The sequence below is a fragment of the Mercenaria mercenaria genome, chromosome 4 (genome assembly GCF_021730395.1).
Source record: "Mercenaria mercenaria strain notata chromosome 4, MADL_Memer_1, whole genome shotgun sequence".
NCBI lineage: Eukaryota > Metazoa > Mollusca > Bivalvia > Venerida > Veneridae > Mercenaria > Mercenaria mercenaria.
Genome location: NC_069364.1, coordinates 35,124,457 through 35,143,020, shown reverse-complemented (window position 1 = coordinate 35,143,020; position 18,564 = coordinate 35,124,457). Strand labels below are relative to the sequence as shown.

The 18,564-nt window shown below is 37.3% G+C and overlaps 1 protein-coding gene across 3 annotated transcripts in view; it reads right to left on the bottom strand.

Moving 5' to 3' along the window:
- The window catches only part of LOC123552806 (E3 UFM1-protein ligase 1-like), a 385,734-nt gene that overhangs the window by 299,479 nt on the left and 67,691 nt on the right, over positions 1-18,564 (bottom strand). For 2 of the 3 annotated variants that reach the window (XM_053540920.1, XM_053540921.1), the window contains exon 5: positions 16,932-17,062. The exons of the other annotated variant lie outside the window; for it this stretch is intronic. In XM_053540920.1, the coding sequence (XP_053396895.1) occupies positions 16,932-17,062 (131 nt within the window). The remainder of the gene's footprint in view (positions 1-16,931; positions 17,063-18,564) is intronic. 3 annotated transcript variants of the gene reach the window in all.

Sequence of the window (18,564 nt, the reverse complement as noted above, 5' to 3'; positions counted from 1 at the left end):
GACGCCGACAACCGCTCAAGTGATGACAATAACTCATCATTTTTTTTCAAAAAATCAGATGAGCTAAAAAGGGGCATAATTTTGTAAAAAAGCAAAATAGAGTTATGGAACCTGTGAAATCTATGTCAGTTTATCACAGTGAATAAGTGTGTGAAGTTTCAATCCATTCCCACAAGTGGTTACTGAGATACCAGCTTACATACAAAAACTTAACAAAATCGTGACACGGACGTGGACGCCGACACCAACGCCTACTCAAGGGCGAGTCCAATAGCTCTACTATTCTATGAATAGTCGAGCTAAAAATGTGTACTTTCATTTAAACAATTGAAACTTTTTTTTGTGTGTTATTTATTCAGGATAATACTAGTTAATTTTGCAATGTGTACATGTGGTATATACATAAACACGCTGGCTGGGAAAGTCTCTGTTTACCTGTTTCAGATCACCCGATAAATTTTGTCAATATGGAGTATATGTATAACATTAAATTTCGTGATTTTTTTACCTTATTGTAAATTCAGTTCTCCGGCGATTTGATGCTCTGCATTAAAATTTTACATGATTGTATTTTCTTTGTGACTATTTTTTCTTCAGCTGTTTTCCATATTTTGGATGGCGGAGGGCTTGCCCCCAAAATATATCTCTACATGGCAGCTGATGACATTCTGTTTATTTATGACTTTATTTTGACCTGGTGAACTGTAACGTTTACTAAAAGGTTTATCTAATATCTGCAGCCATTTAAATCTGCATTTCGACTTGAAAAAATATACAGGAATGAACCAGAGTACAAGTTCTTTTTATAGAAAATATATTCCTAATATTGAATCATGAAAAATAAATGCAAACATACTGTACTGATACCTCAATAGTAACTGTTGCAGACTAAGTATTCCCGTGAGGTCGTAAATGAATACAATGGCACTTCCAACAAGAGCTGTCAGTGGACAGCGCGCTCGACTATTCTCAGTGCTTGATAGTATAATATAAGCTATGAGTAAAACTTTAACATTACAATAAGCATATTCTAAGTCGAAAAGGGGCCATAATTCAGTCAAAATGCTTGATAGAGTTGCCTCCTCCTTTTTACAGACTGGGGTCATGATGGTAAACAAGTATGCAAAATATGAAAGCAATATCTCAATGGACTTTGAAAATATTTGGGGTGGTACGCAAACTTTAATATTATTCTAAGTCGAAAAGGGGCCATAATTCAGTCAAAATGCTTGATAGAGTTGCCTCCTCCTTTTTACAGACTGGGGTCATGATGGTAAACAAGTACGCAAAATATGAAAGCAATATCTCAATGGACTTTGAAAATATTTAGGGTGGTATGCAAACTTAAACATTATTCTAAGTCGAAAAGGGGCCATAATTCAGTCAAAATGCTTGATAGAGTTGCCTCCTCCTTTTTACAGACTGTGGTCATGATGGTAAACAAGTATGCAAAACATAAAAGCAATATCTCAATGGACTTTGAAAATATTTGGGGTGGTACGCAAATTTTAACGCCGAAGCTGAGGCGAGTAGGATTATACTAAGCTCCCCTATTCTTTGAATAGTCGAGCTAAAAACTGGAAACCTTTAAAAACCGCACAAAACTCAAAGTCCCGTTTTTTTATTCTTATTTCTATATATTTTTAACTTCTGAAAACCGGAACTTCTCAATTCTGAAAACCGGACATTTTTTTTGAAGGATCGTTTACATTTTAACACTTAAGTTGACTTCCGAAAACCGAACAGCAAAATATTTGCCAGATTAAAAATGTCACCTGTCTTTAACACGTTGTTAATCCAAAAACGCCCGTGGCAAGTTGTCAAAATGTTCTATTGCTTATCCACTAGCAGCACATGTTTATTTTGACACACATTATTATCACAATTTGATGCAGAAGTAAGTGTAAGAAAACATAACTCTAGTGCACGATGTCCACTTGGCTTGCAAACTTTCAAACTTCTGAATTCCGGAAACTTCCAAATACCAAACTTTTAGGCTGGTCAACTTCCAACTGGCATTTTTGGATCAACAACAAGTTATTAAGACAGAAATACTGCACTTGACGCTATCACCTAGTTTTATGACCCCGAAGACATATGTGAAGTTTCAATTCATTATCTGCATTAGTTTTGGAGATAGTAACTTGCATATAAGACTTTAACCTGGATTTTCTAAGTCCAAAAGGGGGCATAATTTGGCCGAAATACGTGTCAGAGTTATGGGACTTGACCCAGTGAGGTTGGTAATTGACCTAAACAAGAGGACCATGATGGTCCTGAATCGCTCACCTGCCCCCACATGAACTGAGTATGACGTCGTTTTTTCTATTATTTGACACAGTGACCTAGTTTTTGAGCTCATGTGACCTACTTCTGAACTTGACCTAGATATCATCAAGATAAAAATTCTGACCAATTTTCATGAAGATCCATTGAAAAATATGGCCTCTAGAGAGGTCACAAGGTTTTTTTATTATTTGACATAATAACCTAGTTTTTGAAGGCATGTGACCCAGTTTTGTACTTGACCTAGATATCATCAAGGTGAACATTCTCACCAATTTTCATATAGACCTCATGAAAATATGGCCTCCAGAGAGGTCACAAGGTTTTTCTATTTTTAGACGTACTGACCTAGTTTTGACCGCATGTAACCCAGTTTCAAACTTGACCTAGACATCATCAAGATGAACATTCAGACCAACTTTCATACAGATCCCATAAAAACTATGGCCTCTAGAGTGGTCACAAGGTTTTTTCTATTATTTGACCTACTGACCTAATTTTTGTCAGCATGTGACCCAGTTTCAAACCTGACCTAGATATCATCAAGATGAACATTCTGACCAATTTTCATGCAGATCCCATGAAAAATATGGCCTCTATAGAGGTCACAGGGTTTTTCGATTATTTGACTTACTGACCTACTTTTTGACTGCACGTGACCCAGTTTCAAACTTGACCTACATATCATAAAGATGAATATTCTGATCAATTTTCATGCAGATCCAATGAAAAATACGGCCTCTACAGAGGTCACAAGGTTTTTCTATTATTTGACCTACTGACCTAGTTTTGGACCGGACGTGACCCAGTTTCGAACTTGACCTAGATATCATCAAGATGAACATTCTGACCAATTTTCATGCAGATCCCATGAAAAATATGACCTCCAGAGAGGTCACAACGATTTTCTATTATTTGACCTACTGACCTAGTTTTTGATGGCACGTGACCCAGTTTTGTACTTGACCTAGATATTATCAAGATGAACATTCTGACCAATTTTTATGAAGATCCCATGAAAATATGGCCTCTAGGGAGGTCACAGATTTTCTATTTTTAGACGTACTGACCTAGTTTGGACCGCAGTTGACCCAATTCGAACTTGAGCTAGAATCATCAAGATGAACATTCTGACCAATTTTCATGCAGATCCCATATAATATGGCCTCTACAGAGGTCACAAGGTTTTTCTATTATTTGACCTACTGACCTAGTTTCGGATCGGACGTGACCCAGTTTCGAACCTGACCTTAATATCATCAAGATGAACATTCTGACCAATTTTCATGCAGATCCATGAAAAATATGACCTCTAGAGAGGTCACAAGGATTTTCTATTATTTGACCTACTGACCTAGTTTTGACCGCAGTTGACCTGGTTTCTAACTTGACCTAGATATCATCAAGATGAACATTCTGATCAATTTTCATACAGATCCAATGAAAAATACTGCCTCTACAGAGGTCACAAGGTTTTTCTATTATTTGACCTACTGACCTAGTTTTGGACCGGACGTGACCCAGTTTCAAACTCGACCTAGATTTCATCAAGATGAACGTTCTGACCAGTTTTCATGCAGATCCCATGAAAAATATGACCACCAGAGAGGTCACAAGGATTTTCTATTATTTGACCTACTGACTAGTTTTTGACGGTACGTAACCCAGTTTCGAACTTGACCTAGATATCATCAAGATGAACATTCTGACCAATTTTTATGAAGATCCATTGAAAAATATGGCTTCTAGGGAGGTCACAAGGATTTTCTATTTTTAGACCTACTGACCTAGTTTTGAACTGCACATGACCCAGTTTCGAACTTGACCTAGATATCATCAAGATGACATTTGACCAATATTCATAAAGATCCATGAAAAATGTGACCTCTACAGTGGTCAACAAGCAAAAGTTTACGCACGCACGCACGGACGACGGACGCTGCGTGATCACAAAAGCTCACCTTGTCACTTTGTGACAGGTGAGCTAAAAAAGAAAAAATGTTTCAAAACTATATGCTTTTAAATGGTAGCTATATGAACTTGAATGCAAAACTTTAACCAGAATTTTCTAAGTCCAAAAGGGGGCATAATTTGGCCAAAATGCATGTCAGAGTTATGGCTCCTGATGTTATCACCTAGTTTTATGACCAGGAAGACACAGGTGAAGTTTCAATTCATTATCTGCATTAGTTTTGGAGATAGTAACTTGCATGTAAAACTTTAACCAAGATTTTCTAATCCAACAGGGGGCATAATTTGACCAAAATACATGTCAGAGTTATGGGACTTGACCCAGTGAGGTTGGTAATTGACCTAAACAAAGGAAAAAAAGTTTTAAAACTATATGCTTTTAAATGGTAGCTATATGAACTTGAATGCAAAACTTTAACCAGAATTTTCTAAGTCCAAAAGGGGGCATAATTTGGCCAAAATGCATGGCAGAGTAATGGCTCTTGATGCTATCACCTAGTTTTATGACCCTGAAGACACATGTGAAGTTTCAATTCAATATCTGCATTAGTTTTCGAGATAGTAATTTGCATATAAAACTTAACCAGAATTTTCTAAGTCCAAAAGGGGGCATAATTTGGCCGAAATACATGTCATAGTTATGGGACTTGACCCAAAGAGGTTGGTTATTGACATAAAGCAAAGACAAAATAAGTTTCAAAGCTTTGTGCTTTTAAATGATAGCTATAATATAATTATGTACTTGAATGCAAAACTTTAACCAAGGTGTGACGCCAACACTGACGCCGACACCTGGGTCAGTAGAATAGCTAGACTATTCTTTGAATAGTTGAGCTAATAAAATCAATCAATAAAGTTTTGATAAATGAAGATCAGCAGCAGTAGTTATTCTGATTGACAGGTGAAAAAAAGTATGTAAAAGTAACTATCTGAAAGTCTGATAATCACCCAGCACTGTAGATTGAAAAATGTTTTGAAGATAAGTGACCAGTTATTTGTCCAAGTTATATCTTGTTGTAAAATGTGTAAGAAGTCTGATGACTGTTACTAATGCTGTGGAAATAGAATAACCTTTAGACAGCTTTTTCTTATGAATCATAAGAATAAGCTGTCTAAACATTATTTTATTTTTAGCTCTAGAGGCCCCCTAACTGGGACCAAGTGGAAGCATTTTAATGAACTTGACAGAGGTCATATAAGGATGTTACAAATCAAGTCTGCTAAAGACCTTACAAGTGGTTCAGGAGTAGCAGTCATTTAATTAGCTCTGGAAGCCTGTAAAAGAGGCCAATTGGAACCATCCGAAAGAACTTGATAGAGAACCTTACAAAGACACTAAAGTTTAGCAAAGATCCATTCAGTAGTTCAAGAGAATAAGTTGACTATGGTGGTCATTTTAAGAGACCAAGTAAGGAAACTTAGATGAAAACTACAGACCAATCCACCTTTGGTAAAGTTCCATCATTGTTGTTCATGATAAGTTGTATAAAGGTATTTCTATTTTTAGCTCTGGTGGCCGAAGAAATGGGCCAGAGTAAACCATTTGAACAAGCCTTAGAGTGGACTCGAGAGAGGACCATATAAGGATGTAACAGACAAAGTTTGGTAAAAATCCATCCTGTGGTTCATGTGTTATTTAAAATATATTTCTGTTATTAGGTCTGGTGGCCCCTCAAAGGATCAACTGGAACCATTGAACAAACTTGAGACAGGACCTATCAGAAAGCTTCTAACCAAATTGGTGTAATTCTGAGCAGCATTTACACTGCCGAAGATGTTCATTTCAACTGAGAATAAGCAAATTCGATAAATTGGTATCCCCCGCCGAAAGGGTTTGTGGTGAGGAATGGGGAAAAAATATATCCGGCAAAAAGTTAAGGATGTTACTAAGAAGCAAATAATTTCATTAGTCAATTTCGGCAATTTGATAGTAAAATGAATTTATGTCTCAATATGAGACCTCTACTTTAAAAGGAAGATACACAAAGATATAACAGGACCCTACTACTCAGAGGCGTTAAAGGTCAAGTATGGAAGGGGTACTGATGATGATGTTAAAGATATACTTCGAGTTTCAAGTCATTATCTTATATAGTACCAAAGTTATGTCCAGAAAACAAAGTTTTGTCAAAAAATTTAAGTATGAAAGGGGCATAATTTGGTCAAAAATACAAATCAGAGTTATGGACATTGTTACCACACATGCAGATGCTGATGATAAAGATACATTTTAAGTTTCAAGTCATTCTCTTATATTGTACTAAAGTTATATCCAGAAAAAAAAGATTGCCAAAAAACTTTAAGTATGAAAGGGGCATAATTCTGTCAAAAATACAATTATGGGAATTGTAATCACACATGCATATGATGATTATAAAGAAATATATTTTATTTCAAGTCATTATCTTTTAAAGTACCAAAGATATGTCTAAACGAAGTTTTCGAAAAATTAATATGAAAATAATTTCAAGTATAACACCTTGGTGACCTTGACCTTCGATATAATAGGCCCAGCCCCTGCAAATACATTGTATGTATGCTGAACAATGTTTATGTGAAGTTACAGTAAGATATAAGCAATAGTAACAAAGATATGACAGAAAAACAAAGGTTGCTGAAAAACTTTAACCTTAAAAATAACCTAAGTATAACACCTTGGTGACCTTGACCTTAGGTATAATGGGGCCAGCCCCTGCACATACTTTGTTCGTATGCTGGACAATGTTTATGTGAAGTAACAGTAAGATATCAGCTATAGTAACAAAGATATGACAGAAAAACAAAGGTTGCCGAAAAACTTTAACCTTAAAAATAACCAAAGTATAACACCTTGGTGACCTTGACCTTGGGTATAATGGGCCATGCCCCTCCACATGCTTTGTTTGTAAGCTGGACAATGTTTATGTGAACTTACAGTAAGATATAAGCAATAGTTACAAAGATATGACAGAAAAACAAAGGTTGCCGAAAAACTTTAACCTTAAAACTAACCTAAGTATAACAGCTTGGTGACCTTGACCTTGGGTATAATAGGCCCAGCCCCTGCACATACTTTGTTTGTATGCTGGACAATGTTTATGTGAAGTTACAGTAAGATACAAGCAACAGTAACAAAGATATGATAGAAAAACAAGAGGGCCAAGATGGCCCTAGGTCACCTGAGAAACATACCATAACAGTGTAAACATGTTTGACATAGTGATTTCATGGAAACAAATATTCTGACCAATTTTCATTAAGATTGCATCAAAAATGTGGTCTCTTAAGTGTAAACAAGCATTTTCTTCAATTTGACCTAGTGACCTAGTTTTTGAGCTAAGATGACCTACATTCGAATTTGACCTAGACTTGATCAAGGCAATCATTCTGACTAAATTTCATCAACCTCGATTGAAAAATACAGTCTCTATCACATACAAAACGTTTTTCTTTGATATATCCTAGAGACCTAGTTTTTTTAACCCAGATGACCCATATTCAACCTTGACCTAAATTTCATCAAGGCTAGCATTCTGACCATACTTTATGAAAATCAATTGAAAAATACAGTCTCTATTGCATACACAAGGTTTTTCTTTGATTTGACTTAGTGACCTAGTTTTAGACCATAGATGACCCATATTCTAACTTGACCTAGATTTCGTCAAGGCAATCATTCTGACTAAATTTTATGAATATCCAGTGTAAAATGCAGCCCCTATTGCGTACACAAGGTTTTTCTTTAATTTGACCGGGTGACCTAGTTTTTGAACCTAGATGACCCATATTCAAACTGCACCTATATTTCATATAGACAAACATTCTGATTAAATTTCATGAAGATCCGGTGTAAAGTGCAGCCCCTATTGCATACACAAGGTTTTTATTTTATTTGATCTAGTGACCTAGTTTTTGATCCCAGATGACCCATATTCAAACTTGACCTAGATTTTATCAAAGCAATCATTCTGACCAAAATTCATGCAGATCAATTGAAAAATACAGTCTCTATTGCATACACAAGGTTTTTCTTTGATTTGACCTAGTGACCTAGTTTTTGACCCTAGATGACCCATTTTCGAACTTGGCCTAGATTTCATCAAGGTGATCATTCTGACAAAATTTCATGAAGTTCAGTTGAAAAATACAGCCTCTATCGCATACACAAGGTTTTTCTTTGATTTGACCTAGTGACTTACTTTTTAACCCCAGATAACCCATTTTCAAACTCAGCCTAGATTTTATCAAGGTAATCATTCTGGCCAAAATTCATGAAGATAAGTTGAACAAGAGCTGTCTCCATAGGATGACACATGCCCCCGATGGCACTTTGAATGAATAGTTATGGCCGATGTTAGAGTTTAGGACCTTTGACCTACGGACCTGGGTCGTGCGCATGACACGTCCTCTTACTGTGCCACACATTCATGCGTAGCTATTTTAAAATCCATGCATGAATGACAAAGATATGGACCGGACACACCCATCAATGCACTATCATGAAATATGACCTTTAACGTCTAAGTGTGACCTTGATTTTTGAGCTATGGACCTGGGTCTTGCGCGCGACACGTCGTCTTACTGTGGTACACATTCATGCCCAATAATTTTAAAATCCATGCATGAATGACAAAGATATGGACCGGACACGCCCATCAATGCACTATCATGAAAAATGACCTTTAACGTCTAAGTGTGACCTTGACCTTTGAACTACGGACCTGGGTCTTGCACGCAACACGTCGCCTTACTGTGGTACACATTCATGCCAAGTTATTTGAAAATCCATCCATGGATGACAAAGATATGGACCGGACACGCCCATCAATGCACTATCATGAAAAATCACCTTTAACGTCTAAGTCTGACCTTGACCTTTGAGCTAATGACCTGGGTCTTATGCGCGACATGTCGTCTTACTGTGGTACACATTCACGCCAAGTTATTTGAAAATCCATCCATGGATGACAAAGATATGGACCGGACACGAAAATTGCGGACAGACCGACAGACTGACAGACCGACAGACGGTTCAAAAACTATATGCCTCCCTTCGGGGGCATAAAAATACAGCCTCTATCGCATACACAAGGTTTTTCCTTGATTTGACCTAGTGACCTAGTTTTTGACCCCGGGTGACCCATTTTCGAACCTGGCCTAGATTTCATCAAGGTAATCATTCTGACAAAATTTCATGAAGGTCAATTGAAAAATACAGCCTCTATCGCATACACAAAGTTTTTCTTTGATTTGACCTAGTGACCTAGTTTCTGAACCCAGATGACCCATTATCAAACTCGGCCTAGATTTCATCAAGGTTATCATTCTGACCAAAAGTCATGAAGATCAGTTGAAAAATACAGTCTCTATCGCATTCACAAGCTAAATGTTGACGGACGACAGACAGACGACAGATGACTGACAGACGACGGCGCCGGACATCAAGCGATCAGAAAAACTAACCTGAGCATTGTTCAGGTGAGCTAACAAAGGTTGCCGAAAAACTTTAACCAAGAAAGGTCATGCCGACGCTGACGCTGGGGCAAGTAGAATAGCCCCCCTACTCTCTGAACAGTGGAGCTAAAAATGAAAACAAGAGGGCCATGATGGCCCTATATCGCTCACCTGTTATCATTGCACTTGAAGACAAGAAGGTCCTCAGAAAAAATATCTAAGTCCAAAGGACAGAAACAACAAAGGGAAGAAATTTAACCAAAAAGAAAAAAATTCTTAAAAGGTATAGATATGTCAAAATACACCTAAAAATTGGAGGTACCATCCATGTTGTACCACAGAAAAGTGGTCTCGGTTTTTCCCTACGGCCAATAATACAAGAGGACCATGATGGTCCTGAATCGCTCACCTGACACATGACCCAGTTTTGAGTATGACGTCGTTTTTTCTATTATTTGATATAGTGACCTAGTTTTTGAGCTCATGTGACCCAGTTTTGAATTTGATCTAGATATCATCAAGATAAAAATTCTGACCAATTTTCATGAAGATCCATTGAAAAATATGGCCTCTACAGAGGTCACAAGGTTTTTCTATTTTTATACCTATTGGCCTAGTTTTTGACCGCATCTGACCCAGTTTCAAAACTGACCTATATAGAATCAAGGTGAACATTCAGACCAATTTTCATGAAGATCTATTGAAAAATATGGCCTCTAGAGAGGTCAAAAGATTTTTCTAATTTAAGACCTACTGACCTAGTTTTTGACCGCAGCTGACCAAGTTTCAAACTTGACCTATATATCATCAAGATGAACAGTCAGACCAAATTTCATACATATCCCATGAAAAATATGGCCTCTAGAGAGGTCACAAGGTTTTTTCATTATTTGACCTACTGACCTACTTTTTGAAGGCACGTGACCCAGTTTCGAATTTGACCTAGATATCATCAGGATGAACATTCTGACCAATTTTTATGAAGATCCATTCAAAAGTATGGCCTCTAAAGAGGTCACAAGGTTTTTCTATTTTTAGACCTACTGACGTAGTTTTTGACAGCACGTGACCCAGTTTCAAACTTGACCTAGATATCATCAAGGTGAACATTCAGACCAACTTTCATACAGATCCCATGAAAAAATTGGCCTTTAGAGAGGTCACAAGGTTTTTCTATTATTTGACCTTCTGACCTAGTTTTTGATGGCACGTGACCTAGATTCGAACCTGACCTAGATATCATCAAGGTGAACATTCTGACCAATTTTCATAAAGACCCCATGAAAAATTTGACCTCTAGAGTGGTCACAAGGTTTTTCTATTATTTGACCTACTGACCTAGTTTTTAATGGCATGTAACCCAGTTTCGAACTTGACCTAGATATCATCAAGGTGAACATTCTGACCAATTTTCATGAAGATCTTGAGAAATATATGGCCTCTAGAGAGGTCACAAGGTTTTTCTATTTTTAGACCTACTGACCTAGTTTTTGACCGCACGTGATCCAGTTTCGAACTTGACCTAGATATCATCAAGGTAAACATTCTGACCAATTTTCATAAAGATCCAATGAAAAATGTGACCTCTAGAGTGGTCACAAGCAAAAGTTTACGCACGGACGCTGCGCGATCACAAAAGCTCACCTTGTCACTTTGTGACAGGTGAGCTAAAAAAAGTTACTAAAATAAGCTATTTATAGTAACGTAAAAGGGAAGTAATTAAAAAAAAATATTGTAAATGAAAAAAAGAAGGATCTGCCAAATAAATCTGTTGACATAAATTAAATTTCAGATCAGTATCTTCATTAGTTACGGAGATATACCCATTTTCAGTGTGTGAAATAAATCTGAATTCCAACTTGCCGATAGGGCAACCCAGAACTGATTTCAACTTGCCCCCTTAGATTCCAACTTGCCCTGGGTCTCTTCTTTAAAAACACGTTCAATCCCAGAACGTTCAGGCTAGTGCCTTTGAAAAAGTACTAGCCAAAATTCAAGTTAACTTTGCTAGCCTGAAAAATAATTCGTATTTCTGCATTGTATGAAATGAAACAGCATTGCTTTGTAGAAATACATTCCTGTAAATGAATAGTCATAACATTTTCTTTATTATTTATTCTCTGAAAGTCAGAATAAACGAAAACACAGCCTCCTGTGGTAATGCTGGCTCATCATTATCCTAATCATCAAAGTTATATTTCTCATTCACAGAAGGGCTTCCATAAGGATTCAATTTCATGGGGTCAGTACTGCCTAACATTCAGATTTTGCAGTCCCTTTTAAATTTTCTTGGAGTCCTAGTATTACTTTGTACAATGACCCTTATCATCATCATCATTAGGAATATCATCTTCATATTTAATTGGTTCAAAACATGGTGTAAAGTAGTAGAATTTAAAGAAAAGGACCACTAGAATGATAAGAAAACATTATATTTAACAAAAACTATTTTATAGTTTTATTAGAAGTATAGCAACAGTTAGCATTAAATATTAAAATCCACAAACTTACTGTTCTTCCTCTACATAATGAAAATCCACAAAAAAAACTAAGGTACATTTTTTGGTTGCGAGTTTATCCTGCTACCAAAGTTAAGTGTATCTCTGACAATCATGTAGTATCTTTATTTGATTCCAAATCACATCCAAAGGAATTTGTTCATGTGCTACACAAAGTAGTCCCATTCATGAACAATGCGGATGAATTATAAATGATCAAGCAGTTCTTATTCATCCTCTGTCCATTCACACGGGCCATTTAGATTATATAAGATCTGTCAATGATTAGGTATTCCAGCCCATGGTTACATCACTGACTTCCAGCTGTTCATGTAAGGTCAGGCAGAGTTTATCTTAGATCGAGGCATATTAGTATTTGTTTCTTATACATGTATATTTAAAGACTGGCATTTAAAATAGCAAAACCCACAACCACCAGACATCTCAAGGCTTTGGTTATACTCTTGATGTAGAATTATGTCAAATTACGTCAGTCACCTGGCAATGTCCAACCAGTTAACTTTCATCCCACATCAAAGAGCAATACCGAAAATCAATAAAGGAAAATTTGCCATTGAAGTCAGCTGCCATGTGCTGGTGGTTTATTTCAGGCTGTCAAAATTTGTCATAGATATCAGTTGTGTAACCTAAATAGGAGATGGATTGAAGTGTGTGTGTGTTTTTTTTAATACTGTAAAAGTAGGATTTATAATTTTCGAAATTTCAAAGTAAGTAGCAAATTTATTACTCATTGGAAAAAAGTTCTTAACTTTGACTTTGAACTGTCTATTTACTCACCAATTTGCCAATAAAATTTATTCATTTATCTTTTTTGTGCTGGAATTGTTGGTATCATTGCAACAATTATTTCTATTGTCTTCCGACTTCGGAGCAAACGACTTACCAACTTAATCCGAGCCAAATGCATGTACTTCTTTTTATTATTGGCAATCAGCGCCTTCTCAACATGTCAGCTGATCTGAATGACGGTTTACATTTTACACGATTTACTGACGGTCTCTTTATCAAACATGATGCTTTAGGAGGCAGTCAGACATCAAGAGTTAAACACCGCTTTGATTAGTTGCGGGGCGGAGCTAATCACATCATTAACTGAAGTTACGTCACAGTGTATTGATTTTGTTCTCCTTCGAAAACAAAAGTGTACACAATTGACATTTGTTGGATATTAGGGTCGAGCGTGAAGGTTGGATTTTTTACTCAACTGATCTGCAAATTACTCGACTCGGGCTTTGGGCTGGCGGTTTAAGTCAAAGACTATTTTAACAGTTTGCCCGTTGGGCAATTCAACAGTCAGTTTTACTTGCCCGTCATGGTTTTTTACTTGCCAGGGCAATCGGGCAGGCGCTTATCGAACACTGCATTTTAATCTGAAATAAAGGGAGGTAATTTGACATAAAATCAGTCCATAGTTATCTACCCTGATTGTCTCAGTCCAACTAATAACAATAATGAAATTTCAAATAAGTCCTTTAAGTACTTACTGATATAAATCCATTTCGATTACAATCAGGGGAAGTAATAAGATATAAAATAACTCTGGAACCTACAATTGGATCTGATTAGTCATGGAATCCAAGATTTATTGAAGATATTTTGGAAGTTTGTATCAAATAAAACCATAAATGAAGTCTCTGTATGGCTGCAAAAGCCAAAATAGCCAATTTTGGAACTTTAAGGGGCCATAACTCTGGAACCCATGAGGGAATCTGGCCAGTTCAAGAAAGGAAGCAAGATCTTGTGGTGATGCAAGTTGTGTGCAAGTTTGGTTAAAATCAAATCATAAATGAAGCTGCTAATTCTGGCTCTTTCAGGGGCCATAACTCTGGAACCCATTAAGGGATCTGGCCGGTTCAAGAAAGGAATCGAGATCTTATGGTGACACAAGTTTTGTGCAAGTTTGATTAAATTCAAATCATAAATGAAGCTGCTATTGTGCAGACAAGGTCAAAATAGCTAATTTTGGCCCTTTCAGGGGCCATCACTGTGGAACCCATAAAGGAATCTCGCCAGTTCAAGAAAGGAACCGAGATCTTATGGTGATACAAGTTGTGTGCAAGTTTGGTTAAAATAAAAACATAAATGAAGCTGCTATTGTGCAGACAAGGTCATTAGCTAATTCTGGCCCTTTCAGGGGCCATAACTCTGGAACCCATAAAGGAATCTGGCAAGTTCAAGAAAGGAACCAAGATCTTATGGTGATACAAGTTGTGTGCCAGTTTGGTAAAAATCAAATCATAAATAAAGCTGCTATTGTGCAGACAAGGTCTAAATAACTAATTTTGGCCCTTTCAGGGGCCATAACTCTGGAACCCATAAGGGGATCTGGCCAGTTCAAGAAAGGAACCGACATCTTATCATGATACAAGTTGTGTGCAAGTTTAGTTAAAATAATATCATAAATGAAACCACTATCGTGCAGACAAGAAATTGTTGACGCATGGACGCACAGACAGATGGACAGACTGACGATGAACGAAGGGTGATCCCAAAAGCTCACCTTGTCACTATGTGACAGGTGAGCTAAAAAAAAAAAATTGGGTGGCGGGGTTATGCATGATCGGGGTGGTGGGCATGACTGAGTGGAGAGTGAGGTGGGGGAATGGCACAACTTTGCATGTTGATAAATATTCATTGAAGGTTTGAAAAAAAATTATTAACAAGAGTGCCAGAATGTCACAATATATGCCCGTCACAGTAAATTTCTTTACACTAGCACCTGTATTTGCAAATGGAATTTTAATTTTGTGGTAGTAATTATTGTAATTCTTTTGTTTTTCTAAATCCACATAAAAACTCCTTACCAGGTAGAGATACCTTAAAATACACCTAAAATTTGAAAGTAACATCTATGTTGTACCGCAGAAAAGTGGTCTTGGTTTTTCCCTACAGTCAATTATAAAAAAATTACAATATAAGTTATTTATAGTAACAACTAAGGGAAGTTAATCTTTAAAAAAAAAAAAAAAAAAAAATCCCCCCTAAAAAATTGTGTCCACACAAAAATCCTTACCAGGTAGAGATAGGTCAAAATACACAGTACTACAGAAAAGTGGTCTCGATTTTTCCCTACGACCAGTAATGAAAAAGTTACAATACAAGCTATTTATAGTAACAACAAAGGGAAGTAATTCTAAAGAAGGGACCTGTGCATGACACTTCGTCTCATGATGGTGTACAATTGTGCTAAGTTACATCAAAATCCCTCTATGAATGAAGAATAAATGCTTCGGACAAAGTCATTCTTGTATCTGACCTTTGGCCTCTAAGTGTGACCTTGACCTTAGACCTAGGGACCTGGTTCTTGCGCAAGACACTCCATCTCATGGTGGTGAACATATGTGCCAAGTTATATCAAAATCCCCCCATGCATGAAGAAGAAATGCTCCGGACAAAGTTTTCATTCTTGTATCCTTTGACCTCTAAGTGTTACCTTGACCTTACACCTAGGGACCTGGTTCTTATGCATGACACTCCGTCTCATGATGGTGAACAATTGTGCCAAGTTAAATCAAAATCCCTCCATGCATGAAGAAGATATGCTCCAGACAGCCATTCTTGAATTTGACCTTTGATCTCCAAGTGTGAACTTGACCTTAGACCTAGGGACCTGGTTTTTGCGCATGACACTCCATCAAAATCCCTCCATGCATGAAGAAGATATGCTCCGGACAAAGTCATTCTTGAATTTGACCTTTGACCTCAAAGTGTGACCTTGACCTTAGACCTGGTTCTTGCGCATGACACTCCGTCTCATGATGGTGAATAACTGTGCCAAGTTTCATCAAAATCCCTCCATGCATGAAGAAGATATGCTCCGGACAAAGTCTGTGGACACCACACCCCCACACCCGCCCGAGGCGTTCCCATAATACGTCCCGTTTTTCAAACGGGCGTATAAAAAGGAATGATTTTTTTCTTCTTTTTTTGGTGGGGGGGGGGGGGGGACATGGTAGTGACTAGGTATGGGTACACAACTTCACATGTTTATAATAAATGTTCATGGAAAAGAATGAAAGAAGTTTAATGAAATTCTACCAATTGGTTGGTGTACAAATCTGCGGATTTTTAAACAATTAAAGGGCAATAACTCTAAAGGAAACTGAATAAAAAAAAACCTTGAAGGGCATCATCGCAGTATGTTGGTTCATGCTTCATGAAATTCTTCCTGCTAGTTACTGAGAAATGGCTGCAGACAGATATTTTTGGGCATTTTTCATTAAATCAAGGGCAATAACTAACGGAAATTGACCAATCAAAAAAAAAAACTTGACGGGCATCATTGCAGTATGTTGGTTCATGTTTATTTCAAGCTTCATGAAATTCTACCTGCTAGTTACTGAGAAATGGCTGCAGACGGATATTTTTGGGCATTTTTCTTTAAATCAAGGGCAATAACTCTAAGGGAAATTGACCAATAAAAAAAAAAAACTTGACGGGCATCATCGCAGTATGTTGGTTCATGTTTATTTCAAGTTTCATGAAATTCTACCTGCTAGTTACTGAGAAATGGCTGCAGATGGACGGACGGACGCATGGACGGACGCACTGACGGACGGACAACGCCATTTCAATACCCACCTCCCAATTTCATCGGTGGGGGATAACAATGGATGACTGATGTCAGACCATACACCTACACTATAACAGCTCACACTGAATCTCTGGTTCATGTGTACTACAAAAACAACATTAATCTTGAGTCAAGCCACTGGAAAGTACCTAGTTACAGCACTGAAAGCCCCTCTGATCTGTGCTCGCATTCTTTGAATAAAGGCATCGGTAAATATGACATCTCTGTCATAACTGTCTATCTGACCTTTGATAATTGTTCCAAACCGCGAATGCAAGTTCTGAAAAATTATATATAAATTTTTATAATAAGTATCATCTGATCTGGCCATAATTTCAACAGTTCTAAGAACCCGCTTTTATTTTCAAAACTAAATATCACTTAATCATGACAAGAGGACCATGATGGTCCTGAATCGCTCACCTATCCCCACATGACCCAGTGTTGAACTGAGTATGACGTCGTTATTTCTATTATTTGACAAAGTGACCTAGTTTTTCAGCACATGTGACATAGATATCATCAAGATAAAAAATTCTGACCAATTTTCATGAAGATCCATTGAAAAATATGGCCTCTAGAGAGGTCACAAGGTTTTTCTATTATTTGACCTAATGACCTAGTTTTTAAAGGCACGTGACCCACTTTTAAACTTGACCTAGATATCATCAAGGTGAACATTCTCACCAATTTTCATGAAGATCTCGTGAAAAATATGGCCTCTAGAGAGGTCACAAGCTTTTTCTATTTTTCGGCCTACTGACCTAGTTTTTGACGGCACATGACCCAGTTACGAACCTGACCTAGATATCATCAAGCTGAACAGTCTCACCAATTTTCATGAAGATCCATAGAGAAATATGGCCTCTAGAGAGGTCACAAGGTTTTTCTATTTTTAGACCTACTGACCTAGTTTTTGACCCCACGTTACCCAGTTTCAAACCTGACCTAGATATCATCAAGATGAACCTTCTGACCAATATTCATGAAGATCTCATGAAAAATATGGCCTCTAGAGAGGTCACAAGGTTTTTCTATTTTTAGACCTACTGACCTAGTTTTTGACCGCACGTGACTCAGTTTCGAACTTGACCTAGATATCATCAAGGTGAACATTCTGACCAATTTTCATGAAGATCCATTGAGAAATATGGCCTCTAGAGAGGTCACAAGGTTTTTCTATTTTTAGACCTACTGACCTAGTTTTTGATCCTACATGACCCAGCATCGAACTCGACCTAGATATCATCAAGGTGAACATTCTGACCAATATTCATGAAGATCTCATGAAAAATATGGCCTCTAGAGAGGTCACAAGGTTTTTCTATTTTTAGATCTACTGACCTAGTTTTTACCCCCACGTGACCCAGTTTCGAACTTGACCTAGATATCATCAAGCTGAACATTCTGACCAATTTTCATGAAGATCCATTGAGAAATATGGCCCACGTGACCCAGTTTCAAACTTGACCTAGATATCATCAAGGTGAACATTCTGACCAATATTCATGAAGATCTCATGAAAAATATGGCCTCTAGAGAGGTCACAAGGTTTTTCTATTTTTAGACCTACTGACCTAGTTTTTGACCCACGTGACCCAGTTTCGAACTTGACCTAGATATCATCAAGGTGAACATTCTGACCAATATTCATGAAGATCTCATGAAAAATATGGCCTCTAGAGAGGTCACAAGGTTTTTCTATTTTTAGACCTACTGACCTAGTTTTTGACCCCACGTGACCCAGTTTCGAACTTGATCTAGATATCATCAAGGTGAACA